At 37.6% G+C, this 14,018-nt stretch overlaps 1 protein-coding gene across 1 annotated transcript; it reads right to left on the bottom strand.

Moving 5' to 3' along the window:
• Window positions 1-236: 236 nt before the first annotated feature.
• Window positions 237-13,460, bottom strand: LOC118814041 (carbonic anhydrase 4-like). The gene is made up of 9 exons (XM_036579709.1): window positions 13,365-13,460; window positions 8,351-8,433; window positions 6,168-6,206; window positions 5,916-6,083; window positions 5,499-5,644; window positions 5,266-5,358; window positions 4,239-4,305; window positions 4,001-4,158; window positions 237-464 (listed from the first exon to the last, which is right to left on the bottom strand). The coding sequence occupies exons 1-9, from the start codon at window positions 13,430-13,432 to the stop codon at window positions 237-239; spliced, it is 1,050 nt and encodes a 349-aa protein (XP_036435602.1). The 5' UTR covers window positions 13,433-13,460.
• Window positions 13,461-14,018: the final 558 nt, after the last annotated feature.

The raw sequence follows: 14,018 nt of genomic DNA on the forward strand, positions 1-14,018 counted from the left end.
CTATTTTTTATAAACATTCCTTAGTCAGTTATCTTTGGTCAGGTGTATTTTCCACCCTGTGATATGTTTACATTTCCATATTGTTTAACTATTAAGCAGCAAGCTGTACTGCCTTAAGCCTGCAGTAACAGAACAGAGGTAAAGTTAATTCAGCATAAATATTCCTATACGTACACATAAGGCAATGGTTGCTCTATTACTGATGCTCCAATAATGCCCTTTCCTTGTTTCTGTGTTTAGGCCACCTTGAAGATAAACTGCAGCAGGCAGTAGAGGATGATGAGGGGGATGAAGACTGCATGCTGGCTCTGGGTGGCTCCTCTCGCCGAGTGGATTTTTACAGCAGTAGAGACAAAAATTTGGTGCTTGGAGCTGGACTGGATGGGACGATAGTTCTCCACTAGTAATTTCTTCTCAGGGCTGTTTTTATCAGAGTAATACAGATGAGTGGCAAAGCTCAAATACTGAAAAAGGGGGAGAGAGAGAGAGAGAGAGAGAGAGAAAAACTGTAATATGGAGCCTGTGGTGTTTGCTATGTCTCTATATAATGTCACTGTCAGAGTAAAACCATATATGACTTTACACTGTCTATAAATGTAAGCTACTTTTTACATTGTGCAAACATTTCATGATAACTGGACCAGTTGAAATGGCATAAAATTACTTCTAATAAAATCTTGCTACATTTATTTAAGGGCCCATAATCCTGCATTTTTCTTGCATTTCAGATTTTTGTGTGGTTTTATGGACCAGAAACAGCCATGAGTTTTTTCATGACCATTTTCCCACCTCTCTTGGAACTGAACAGTTTTTTTTGTTACTGTGCTCTTAAGACCAACACATATAAATGACATCTGTTTCTATTGGCTGTCATCAATTTAAATCAAAAAGGAGCCCAGGCAGAAACACTCTTTATAACTTCAGCGTGAATGGGTGGGGCTAAACTGCTGTAGTCAGACTAGAAAGACATTTAAAATGCATTGGGGTCATTCTACAGAAGCGTCCATTTTTGTGTCCCTAGCGTTTACAGATATATTACACTTGAAAAACATGTTAGGATTACAATTTATGTGAATTAAATTACATAAAGAAAACAAATGCCAAATAAATATTATAAAATAAATAATGAAAGTTGTTGCCCCCAGGAGTCGTGTCACTGGTGTTACTGTGTAACAAAAATCTCTTATTTTGAAATTATAATCGGACTGGTGACATCACTTCCTTGTACCTATTTTCTGAAGACCTATAAAGAAAAGCACAAGGTGAGTCCACTGTGTCTTTTCAGTTATGAGAAATTTTCACATTTAGCTCATGATTTCATGTGAAGCTTTTAGTTGAAGTCACTGGTGTGACCGACTTTATTCTTAGGTCATTGTGAAAAAAAAGAATACAAATGGATTAAATTACATATTTTAGTTGATATTCCATGATTGACAACATGTGGTTTGATGCTCAATAGCAGCTATTTCGTAAACTGCATTTTTCATTAAAATGTTACTGGTGTTACAGTCACTGGTGTTACCTTTCTTATGTGTAACACCAGTGAGGACTGGTAACACCAGTGACACCTATGGACAGATAGAGAAGTGGACGTTTCTGCAGAATGACCTATTGGTTTTCATGACATCATAATAGTGAAATCAAAACAGACTAGATTGTATGGACTGGAGAGTAAACAGTACGCTTTGAAGCTTTAACAGTGTTTACATACTACATCAAACTTTTTTAATTTAAAAAAAGGAGAGGAAAATTAGTTTTCCATGATATGAGCCCTTATGAGTTTATCATTAAAGTTAAAGAATATTTTCTCAGAGCCTGTTCACACCTTGCTTTAACATTTGTTCAGTGTCCAGATCAGACCAGCTAGATAGCTAGATAGACAGATAGATAAATGATTTTGATCCCGCAGGGAAATTGCAGTGTTACAGTAGCAAGACATATAATTGCATATAAACATTATGCAGAAATAAAAACAGACATAAATCAGGTAAAATTAAAAAAAAAATAAATGTAAGTTAGAGTGAAGTATGAGACAGTAGAAATAGAAGTATGTCTATTTGCATATTCACATAGCATATAAGACAGATTTGTTGCATTTACATGGAAGCAGGGATTGCACTAAGTGGTATGAGGTATCTGGACAAACTCTGCACTTTTCACTAAAATGTCCCAATGAGATCTGATTGGATTTTTTCAGCATAAAAAGCATGTCAACACGTACACATCGTCTCTGTCTGAATGTGGTTTGCGTGATCAGATAGATAGACGGACGAACAGATGGACAGACAGACGGACGGATGGACAGATAGACGGATGGATGGACGGACAGATGGACGGATGGATGGACAGATAGATAATTTATTGATCCTGAAGGGAAATTGCAGTGTTACAGTAGCAAGACATATAACTGCACATAAACATTAAATATATTACGCAGAAATAAAAATAGAAGTACAAATAGACATAAATCAGGCATAAATAAAATCAAGATATTGAAAACGCATTCCGTTTACACTTGTGTTAAATGCAGTCAAGATCCATCTCTGACCACCTCTGAATGTGGTTTGAGTGATCCAATCATAATCCATTCACTATGTGTCCTGGGGGTGTTTACACCTGGTTTATCATGCAATCAAGTGAAATCCAAACATGACCCGATCACCAAAAACGCATGTTAATGCATTTCATTAAACATACATTCTTGTTTCGACACTCATTGTTCAGTGTATGAGGTCTACTTACAATATATGTGCACTTGGCAGTTTTACAATTACAGACTGTATGTGCATCTCTGTGTAATCTTTTAGCCCGCTTTCACTCTGTTAATCAATGGTCAGGACCCCCAAAGGACCCCAACAGAGCAGGTACTATTTGGTGGTGGATCATTCTCAGCACTGCAGTAACACTGACGTGGTGGTGGTGTGTTAGTGTGTGTTGCGCTGGTATGAGTGGATCAGACACAGCAGTGCTGCTGGAGTTTTTAAACACCTCAGTGTCACTGCTGGACAAAGAATAGTCTACCAACCAATAATATCCAGCCAACAGTGTCCTGTGGGCAGCGTCCTGTGACCACTGATGAAGGACTAGAGGATGACCAACACAGACTGTGCAGCAGCAGATGAGCTACCGTCTCTGACTTCACATCTACAAGGTGGACCAACAAGGTAGGAGTGTCTAATAGAGGAGACAGGCTTACAGCTGCTTACTACCACCACCTGCTGGACAGAAACCCAGTTAAGCAGAGTTAAATGAAACACGGAACAAAACAGAATCACAAATAAGAGAGCTGGAACAGAATCAGACAAAAATGGATCCAGAAAACTAGGCCTGGAATTAAGCTTAGCACAAACATAGTCTCTGTGCAAATGATCTTTTAAAAATTCTAAATCACTGAACTACATTATATACAATGAACTCTATTTACACAGAGTTGCCAGTTAGGTTAGGGCCACCTATCTTGTACCTTGGCCAATTTATCAAAAACACCTATGATTATACGTGCATGTTATAGGTTTACAGTTACAAACTGTAGCTCATCTGTTGCACCATTTATCAACATTTATCACTGCCTTAAATCTACATTCTGTATGTTTTGGGGATTTGGAGACCTCTCTGGTGAAAACGTGTAACTGCACACAATGTGTAGATTGGATTTTGTATTGCCAGTTGTGCTTCTGACCCCTTCCTTAACTGGACGAATCTGATGACTGCATGAGCATTGAAAGAAAACTCAAAGAGAACTCAGTCAAAACTTGGTGAAGGACGTGTTTTCCAAGGATGTAAGTAAATTATTTACTATTGTCATAATACCTTCATTAATATAATGTTAATTTTGCATTTTGAGACCTGAACATTCTTTTTGAATGGTGATGTTAACATGTAATGACAAGTGATGTGGTCCAGCAAATTCCTACCAAACTGGACCCGATCACCTTATTTTAGGTTCTGCAGTGCACGAGTACCAAAGACAATCGTACATATTGCAGCTGCATGTTCTTACCTGATCTTCGGAGATCAAGATGGGCTTCTCAAACACAATCCATTCCACATTCTGGAGGCAGGGTGGAGTGGTTTGACCTCCCTGGTAGCGATAGAACTTTGAATCTCTACCAGGCATGAGTTTAAACAAGGCTGGTGGAGTGACATTCACTGAATCTCCTGGAAAACATAATAAAATAAATGGATGGTGGGAGGAGAACATAGAATGAAAGTGAATATATATACTACGTTTAAATTACCTGGATATGGCACCTTGGTGACAACATCAGATATGGCCTTAAAAGGCACATTCTCTTCAGCGCCAATCTAAAGACAGAGCACATCGGCAGTTGCAGACACTCTGCAAAACACGGTCACTTTTTTTGCTTCAAAAATAACTCGGAAGTATTCTTCCCCTTTTGCAACTATACTGATGGTATTTAAGTCAAGTGACATTAGCCCTTAAAGGTGAATTCCACCTGTTTTCAAATATTTCTGATGTAAACATCATTTAGAGTGGTTTGATGTGAAATGCTCCATTATAGAGAAAATTGCTGACTCTTAATTGTTCACAGTGATGGTGATAGGAACCAGACATCAGTTTAATGCTTTTAAAAGCTCTCTCATATGGTTATGAATATGCTGCCTGATGCTGAGACCTATTTTTGAGATAATACATAGGTAGATACAGGGTGTTGTCAGGGAAATGGTACCCAAACAAATTTTTTTTTAGACTTGCCTCTATTTAACTCCCATCAATATAAAACTTATCCTCAACTCCAAAGGCACATGTAGGTTCACAGGTGGTCTTACATAGTAAATAAAACTGCTACATTTGCATTGAAGACACCACCTGGTTCCTATCAGTACCACTGTAAAGAAATCAGAGTTGGTAGGTTTCTCTATGAAGCACTATTTCACAACGAATCATTCTGAATAACTTTATTAACATCTTAGTGACTACATTATGCCGAAAGTTTGAAAAATCACGGAATTCCCCTTTAAAGTAAAGTGGACAAGTTGCCCTGGATAGAAGCATCTGTTAATTGGTGTGAATGTAAATTTTTGATGCTGAAAAGAAGTTTCACTACAGAAATGACAAATTTCCCCTTTTAATGTGCACAAGAACCAGTATTGGTACTGGTATCGGAATACAAGCCCAAGCATTACTTTTTAGAATGAAAAGAAGATCATATCGCCAATCCCTACTCACACAAAACACGTTTAGAAAGTCTGTTTTGAGAGTGAACATGTAAAAACGACAAGCAAGCAAGATCTTGAAGTTACATCAATGAAGACTCCCATCATGGCCAGGCCCGACTGCTGATGTGAAGCTGTCTCCACATCCACGAATCCAGGAGCAACACCCACAATCTGCATCTAATAACAAAAACAAAATGTGTTCATTCTCACGTTTACATTGTATATTTAGATAAGTCAGATGAAATCAATGACACAGTGTGAATATGGAACCCTGATAAAGTCAACAGCAAAGTGAGAGTGTATGTTTCTGTGTGTACCTCCATAGGGAACCTGCGCTTGTTGAGAGTGTGTTCTGATCCATTGGTGGTTTTGGACCCCCAGTGGAACCTCATCTCCACAAGCTGATAGTCATATTGTAACCAGTCTCCAGACATAGTCATACCCGTATCAAACTCCACAACAACTAAACACAACAAATAATTGACTTTTTTTTTAGGAGACCCCTGAAACTGTCTTGTCATGCCTTTATTAAGGAACTCCGGGTTTCAGCAGTTTTACTCTAAAGGAAAAATGAATGGCAAAATAGCTGTTATCACTCCCATTACAAACCTCATATGTTTTGCCCTATGCAAACATTTTTTGGTCATTTAGCAGTCAAAATACGAATAATAATACATACATGCTACAAGCATTCTTAAACCTTAACCAAAGTGCATGCATATGGTGCGTCATACCAGTGTCCCGGATGTTAGCCACAGTCCAGGAGGCCTGTGGATCACCAAAGCCATGAAGCTCCAGAACAGAATCAGTCTTCACTGCTCCATCACCGAGGTCAATGGGTGAGTGCAGTTTGGTTTCGTTAGGTACACAGGAAGAAAAGCTTTTCGCCCACATGTACGGATCTGTTGAGAAGACAAAACTGTGACTAGGCGTTGGACGGGCTGGAAACTGGAGAAATCTAAAGACCAGAACGTGTACTGACTTACTGCAGTCATCTTCTTTGTAGCAGTAATTAAGTGTTGAAACTGGAACATAAATTTAGATAGCAGGTTAATTTTTTTTTTCTAGAAAAAGGAACACCTGATAAAAGCCCTGCCTTGGGAATAATGCTCTCTTCAGCACCACCTCTAGGCCAAAAGTCTTACAAAATAGTACTAAAATAAAGTATTAAGAAATAGCTCCATTATTTGCATTGAAGTCTCTGTAGCTACTGAATGATAAACTTTTGTATGTAATATGCCTGATTTGTTAAGGGGTTAGTTAACAAGTTAAGGTTAAAATGAGACATAACTTGGAACTTTCAAATGGAGGAAAAGATGTCCCAAAACTTTTGGCACGCAATATGCTTAAAAGTCTTGACATGTTAGTAACAACTTGCTTTGTTTCAACTGTATTAAGCTGTCTTACATGGAATTGAAAGTCGCCAATCCGAGCAGTGGACAGCATGAGACTGCCTACAAACCGGCCACCTGGACCACATGCATCACAAAACAACAGCATGGATAGTGCTTGTGCTGTAATTTCAGCTATTGTTTTAGATGTTATTTCAAATTTCAAAATATTAAATTTTAAAATTGGGTTATTCTGATGTGATTTATAATTATTTTGGAAAATATAATACATACACAAATGTGACAGGAGGAAGTATTTCTGAAGTAGTAAAAAATACTATAAAAACAATACACCAGGTATTCTTCTAACCCAAAAATTTCAATTCAGCTATTAAAAAGAACCCATAATTTATTATATATCATGATAACAGATAATACATTGCAATGTTCTAAATCACCATAAGATTACCTTCAAACCAACACTTCATGATGCATTTTACATAGATTTTTACATTTGTACACTTTGCCACACAAATTCTGATTGTGCTGGTGCATATAATAAGCGCGCCCATCAATTTTGGCTTTGGTCTTCTACTGGCCAGATGATCATTTCATCCCTGTATGCCTGCCCTGCTGACCTCCATTGTACATTTATTTTCCTGAAGCCTGTCATTGCTCCCAAATACATTCATTCATTCATCTTCCAAGACGCTTATTGTCCTGGGTTGCAAGGGTGCTAGAGCCTATCCCATCACACCCTGGACAGGTCGCCAGAAAGTTAAGAGCCATAAATAAATAAATGAAGAAAGGCAGAAAGAGACACAAGATGAGAGATGACCACTTAGTAAGACTAAACTTGGTGCAGAAAGCATGCATGACATCACTATGGACAAAATAAACACATATGACTTGCAGATTGGACATTTTTATCCATCAAAATGAAAAAAAGAAACAGGCGATTCAGTGCAGTACACACAGTTTTGTATGTCTGACCTGGCTGCCCTCCTGATGACCTGCTGAATGTTTGGTCTTCTGCAATTAGTCACTGGAATGAATGGGTTGGGCCAGAGTGTGCTTTAATATTCTGTCCAATGTGTCAAAACAAATCTAATTACTGATTAATTGATTTTTTACATTGGCCATCAGTTTTGCTATTGATGCAAAGATAGCAGCAAAAGAGGGATAAAAACCTTTAATATATTTCTTTGACAGTCCTCCATCAACTTTATATGCTACAAATTCAGAGACATCGGTCAAAGAGCTTCCTGGCCCATTTAATCTCTGTTTTTCACATTTCATATTTTCCACTTTATCTAGGCACAAAAACGTATTTTGCAATATTTAGACATTTTTTTTCTTATTTTTAGCTTTTCCATGCAGGTTTCAATTTCAAAATTTGCATAAACAAGGTGGATGGAAAATCTTTCCTGACATTCCACACTGTGGCCTACTGAACAGTTAGATTACTTTTTAATACACTTTGATTAGCTGTTTATTCTACCAAGCAGGATACTGGGCAGCACGGAAACTAGTTTGGGCTCTCCTGGCCAAATGACCACTTTGTGAAAGTGAAAGTGAGTTAGTACACCCGTCTACAGAGAGCACACTGCACATTTTAATGCACACTTACTGTTTACTTGCTGACTTTAACATATTAGAAGAAAAAAATTCTAATGTGGCAAGTACAAAGATTATGGCACATTTAATATGTTATATTTTAGTTTTTTCTAACATTAAGATCTGCAAATAGAAATTATGCTCAGAATTTGCAGAAAAATCTATGTCTCTGAAGAACGAAGGTGTTAGACGCTACAGTATTTTTGAAATAATTTACCAACCTTTGAATGCTGAAACCTTGAATAGCATCAGCATTAGGAAGGACAGAACAGTTGCCTTGCAGCGCTGCATACTCAGACCATTCCTACAACCAGAGAACAACAGGAACATGTATTAATACATCCTTTGACATGAATTTGGATATACCTAAACCCAGTCATATTGCATATCAGCAGTTCCATCTGAAAGACAGAAAATCAAGGTGGTATAAACTCCAGAAGATTTTTTTCTTGCTGTTTTTTCTTCCACATTTTGCCACAACTCAAAATAAGAGAGATAATTATGACAATCATAATATAAATAACTAATTTAAATAAAAACATAAGTCTTATATTAGTAGTAATAATCTTGACTAAACTTGATTGCTTACTTTAAATAAATGATTGATTTAATTCACCTTCTCAATGAACTATATTTGCTCACAATCTCTCTTACAGTGTGACAGACATTTATATGCATTTTCTTGGCAAGTAATATTTTTATATTTATATATATATATATATATATATATATATATATATATATATATTTTACAAACTCTTTATAAATGTCTCCCTATCTTTATAGTACAATATTTTAAAACCTTAAAAATAATCAGTGGATTACTCATTTACTAATATCACAGTATTAGTGACAACCTGATAATGACACTTTGTTTGTATTTTCTCATACACTTTGACACTTTGTTTGTATTTTCTGTGAATGACTGCAGAGTATGAAAGATGCTATGTAAATAAACTTGCCTTGCTTATATAGAACCCATGGTTCTAAACAAAATCAAAATCAACTTAGACCAGCACAAATTCCATGGTATATGCTGGTCTGGTGCTGGTTTAGCTAGTAAGCATTGTCATACCAGAATCCAAAACACTGGTTTTGCTGGAGCTGTTTTTTCTAGCAATCATAGCTATTGGGGACATGCCTGCTAGCAGGCAATAGCAATAGCATGGCAAGCTATTTTAGCCTAAAATGACACCAGTGATACAAGGCACAACTCTGTTTTTACTAGTAAAATCTGTAATGCGGTTCCTCCTAGTAAAAACTATAATTCCAGATATCAGCTATGCAGTGTTTACTAGTCATAATACCAAGTATACATATTGACAAAGCCAGTTTGACTAGTCATATTGCCAGGATGACATATTCATAATGTCATTTTGACTAGTCATGTGTTATCATTGATTTACATTGAAATTTCAATATCATCAATATTTGAACATATCTACAATTATATCTGCACTAGTAGGAATTCTAAATCACAGATATCTACACTTTAATTTTGACTAGTTGAAAATCCATGTCAAAATTTAAATATGGATTAGTATTGAAAGAAGTTAATGTGCTGTGTTGTGTGTGAAGGTGCTGAAGTTGTATTTTAGGCCCTGTACTGCAGTCTGTGCAAGTTTTATGGTTGTCCTGTGTTGTCATGGTGGCATTAGGTGTCATCAATCAGCTCATGGGGCAAGGTATTAGTTTTATTTTTTTATGCCTGAAGTGGTCCAAATCTCTTGCAGATTGTGGGTTACTAAAGGTTGAACATGTCAACCTGACTGGGTTTTCCTTGTCTGAATACCAAGCAGTATGAAATTAATAATGCAACATTGTCAGGTATTATTTTGATAGCTTCCTCAAATGCAGAGGAACATGAACATGACTTGCTAGCTTTGTTAGATTACCTACATTCCGTAGGACACAAAGCCTCTTTTAAAAAGATTAATCAATCCTCTGTTCAGTATTTAGGACAGCTGGTTTTACAGGCTCAGAAGTCAATTTTACCTGACTGTTGTGCCACAGTATGTGCTATTTTATTACTTGATATGTTAGCACAGCTGCAATCTTTTCTGGGGTTGTGCAATTATTGACAATCTTGAATTGAGGTTTATGCGAAAATCTGTTTAACCACTATACGATTTAACTAAACCAGAAAATCAGAAAACTGAGTTTCAGCTAACTTATGATCAGTTAAGAGTTTTCATTCTCTTAAACCTGCATTATGCAGTGCCCTAGGACTAGCGAACATGGAACTACTGTTCATGCTATGTTTCAGCATCACTAGGGTTTGTGTTTAGCTGTTTAACTCAAACTCATGGTGACAAAGAGAGGTCTGTGTTTTATTACTCTGCTAAGATAGACACGGTTATGCTTGGAATATCACTTGCCTGAGAGCAATCCAGGCAACTTATCTGTTTTAGCTGTTGCTAAAACACCTGGACACCTGGAAATGCTATTTCAGATCATTTGGTGCAATTGAAATATGATTCAGATGATCGTGAGTGTGACACTCTGGTGTCTAGTGCGGTGCAGAGCATGTATGCTGAAACACCTTTGCCAAATGCTGATGTTGTGTTATTCACAGATGGCTCTTCCTGCGTCCATGATGAAGGATGACGCACAGGGTGGGCTGTCACAACACAGTATGAAGAAATAGCTACCGGCAAATTGCCGAATCATTATTCTGCACAACAGGCAGAACTAGTAGCACTAACTCATGCCTGTGTGCTTGCTAAAGATTTAAAAGCAAATGTATTTGTTGATTCAAAGTATGTCCATGGCATATGACATGATTTTGGCTTGTTATGGAAGCAGAGACATTTTGGACAGCAAATGGAACCTTAGTGAAAAATGCTTAGCAGGTGGCAGACCTAATGGAAACGCTCACACTTCCAAAACAGGTTGCTATTATTAAAATAAAAGCCCATTCTTCTGCCACATCTTCTGAACACCAAGGCAACTGTTTAGCTGATAAGGCAGCAAAAAGGGCTTGTCTTTTGCCTATTGAATATATCTTGTCACCCTGTGAACAACCTGTTGTTAAAAATTTGGCTGATCTGCTTGTTTTATATCAGCAGGCCCCGGGTTTGGAAGTTTGGACTTGGGTTGAGCAAGGTGCATCTCTTCCCGATGGTGTCTGGGTTAAAGGGGGGGTAAATATGTGGCTCCTGATGCCCTGCTTCCCTATTTGGTGGCTACCATACATAGTCTAGGTCACCCTGGAGTAACCCAGATGGTACATTGCTTCAACCAAGTATGGTGGAATCCTAAACTCCGCAAGTATGTGGAGAGCCATTGTCTAGCTTGCACCACCTGTCTTAAGGCAAATCCAGGACTTGCAGTCTCCCTCCCCTACCAAACTGTAACACCACCGAGTGGCCCTAATTGTTGTATTTTAGGCTGCCTATTTTTGTTTTCTCCTTATATGTTCATGTTGGCACACCTGTTACTTGTCCTGTATAAGCTGGGTCTAATCTTGGCATCAGTCCAGCTATAAAACTGTGACAGTCCATTGTCTTACGGGCTGGCTGGGTGTCTGCAACGAATAAACTTCACCATTCTATCAGTATAAATATTCATTCAAGATATATTTAATATAGTTGTGTCACGCATCCCTTGGGCTCAGAGGGCTCTAGAGACTCCATTTCCCAGAATCCCCAAGGGGATCACATGATTCTCAGCCCTCCATCTCGCACCCATCACTGCTCTCTGTTGCCTGAATACTAACTTGTTACACCTGTTCTCTTATGATTAGCTTAGTATAAAGCCTGGGCTTTTAGTCTAGATCAGTGTGAGGTATTGCTACTTGTTCCAAGAGCTACTGAGCATTATTATTCTGATTATTGTGATGTTTCCGGTTCTGACTCTGTTTTGCTGTTTTCACTTTTGAGTTATTCTGCCTCATTACAAGTTGTCACTAGTCACACTATGCATTACTGATATGTATAGATTTAAATCTCTAAGATACAGCTGTAGATCTCTAGAATTCTGTTTTGATTAGAAAAAATAATGTTAAGATCTAAATGTAGAGGTATAACTAGTCAGAATGCAATTTTGGCCAGTAATAACTACATTTCATCTTTGTATATGTATGATACAGACACCTGTAATTATGTTTTGACCAGCAGGAATTACAACGAGTAATAATTCAAAATAAGATATCTAAAATTAAGAGTCATTAAAATTTGTCATAATAGCTTTATAGACATTTCATTGAAGTTATTCAGATAAAATAGTTTCAGATTACAATTCTAACTCTTACTAGTCAAAATTATGTTTTTACATCTCATCAGTTTAATGCATATATAAACAATTATGATTTCACCTTTTAATGCATATTTATGCATGCAAGTCAGGGCAGGGCACAAGATGGAAGACAGTCGAGAAGGAGAGGAATGAAGGGCAGAGGAAGAATCTGACCCATTTAAAGTACTAAACTGTAGTTATTGAATAATAAGCCTTAGTATGTAATAAGATGTAATAAGCCTGGGATTTTAAGGGGTTAACCAGAATTTAATAAAATAAGCTAAAAGTGCATTAGCATGTACACAATTTGGCAAGCCTAAAAAAATACATTATTATATCAATTAATGTAAGCCAAAGCATCTCCTGCCTCTTGCCAAATGCAGGTGAAAACTGGCGAGAGATTTGCCTACAAAGAAGAACAACTCCACATTAATGCCTATAGATTTAGAATGGGATGTCATAAAAGCTCCTGTAGGTGTAACACGCAGCTAAATGGCTAGCCGAACAAAACGGGCCCAGTCGAGTCTATAGTATCGTATTCATGCTGTTCTTTACCAGGTCTAACTATAAAAGATACAGACAATGATTTGAACAGTTATTAGGACGATTCACAGCTTCACAGACACAGGGCAAAGAACTTATTCCGAAAGACACCGTCCACCTGTGCACCAAAACAGGAGAGTTAAGGTACGCTACGAGCATTTTAGCCCAAATTACTAGCAAAGAGATTTTTATATCAGCGTTTCTCAAGCAGCAGCCTAAATATTCGTGTGACAAAGAGCCGGAGGACGGAGTCGCCTCATCTCTCCACGCCCATCCTCCGTCGCAGCAGTCACAAACACTGACATACATACGTATGGTCACAACATGACGTCGTTAAACTGTCATGGCTAGCACAGCTCGCGGGTTAAACAGCGTCTCCTAAATACAGCGAATTACAAACAGCAGTCATGGCGGCTGGAGTCTAATGTTTCTGTCTGTAAAGTGATCAATACTAACCTTCTCGGCTGTGAGTCCAGACTGTGAGCACCGAGCACAGCGAGATTTCCAATCGGAATAAAATGCATGCGTTTCTAAACCGAACCTGCATCCCTGCCCATACATTTGTTTTCCGCCAAATCGTCAAAACGTCAATAGCTCCAGAACCACTGTGTCTATACACATCTGATTAATTGTGTTGTTTACTTTGATCTATGGTGAGAATTGCACACCAACTGCACACCACAAAAAAGGACATTTAATTAACCGGTAGCTAAAAATGTGCATGCCCATACTTATTCTACTGTAATACCTGTAAAAAGTGATGTTACCTGTATACTGACATTAGCTTGTGTTGTTTATTTAGTGGAGATGGTGTTTAGATGTTGTGAAGAAAAACTCCGCCGATACTGAGTTGCTAGCAAAAGATTTATTACATAGTAAAACAGCATCATAGCAAGCACTATAAAGCACCTGAGAGAGGATCCGTGCCAATTCTAAATGTCCTCTCCCGAACAGAATGACCAACAGCATTATATATATATATATATATATATATATATATGTAGTTCTTGTTGTTGAAACAGGAGACAGAACATATGGTTCTTTTTAAAATGATCTCATCTATTTGGAACTAAGAAGAAGGGAGAAGGTCCCCTTCCTATGGACCGTTAA

Source organism: Colossoma macropomum, unplaced genomic scaffold (assembly GCF_904425465.1).
Source record: "Colossoma macropomum unplaced genomic scaffold, Colossoma_macropomum, whole genome shotgun sequence".
In the NCBI taxonomy this organism is placed as follows: domain Eukaryota; kingdom Metazoa; phylum Chordata; class Actinopteri; order Characiformes; family Serrasalmidae; genus Colossoma; species Colossoma macropomum.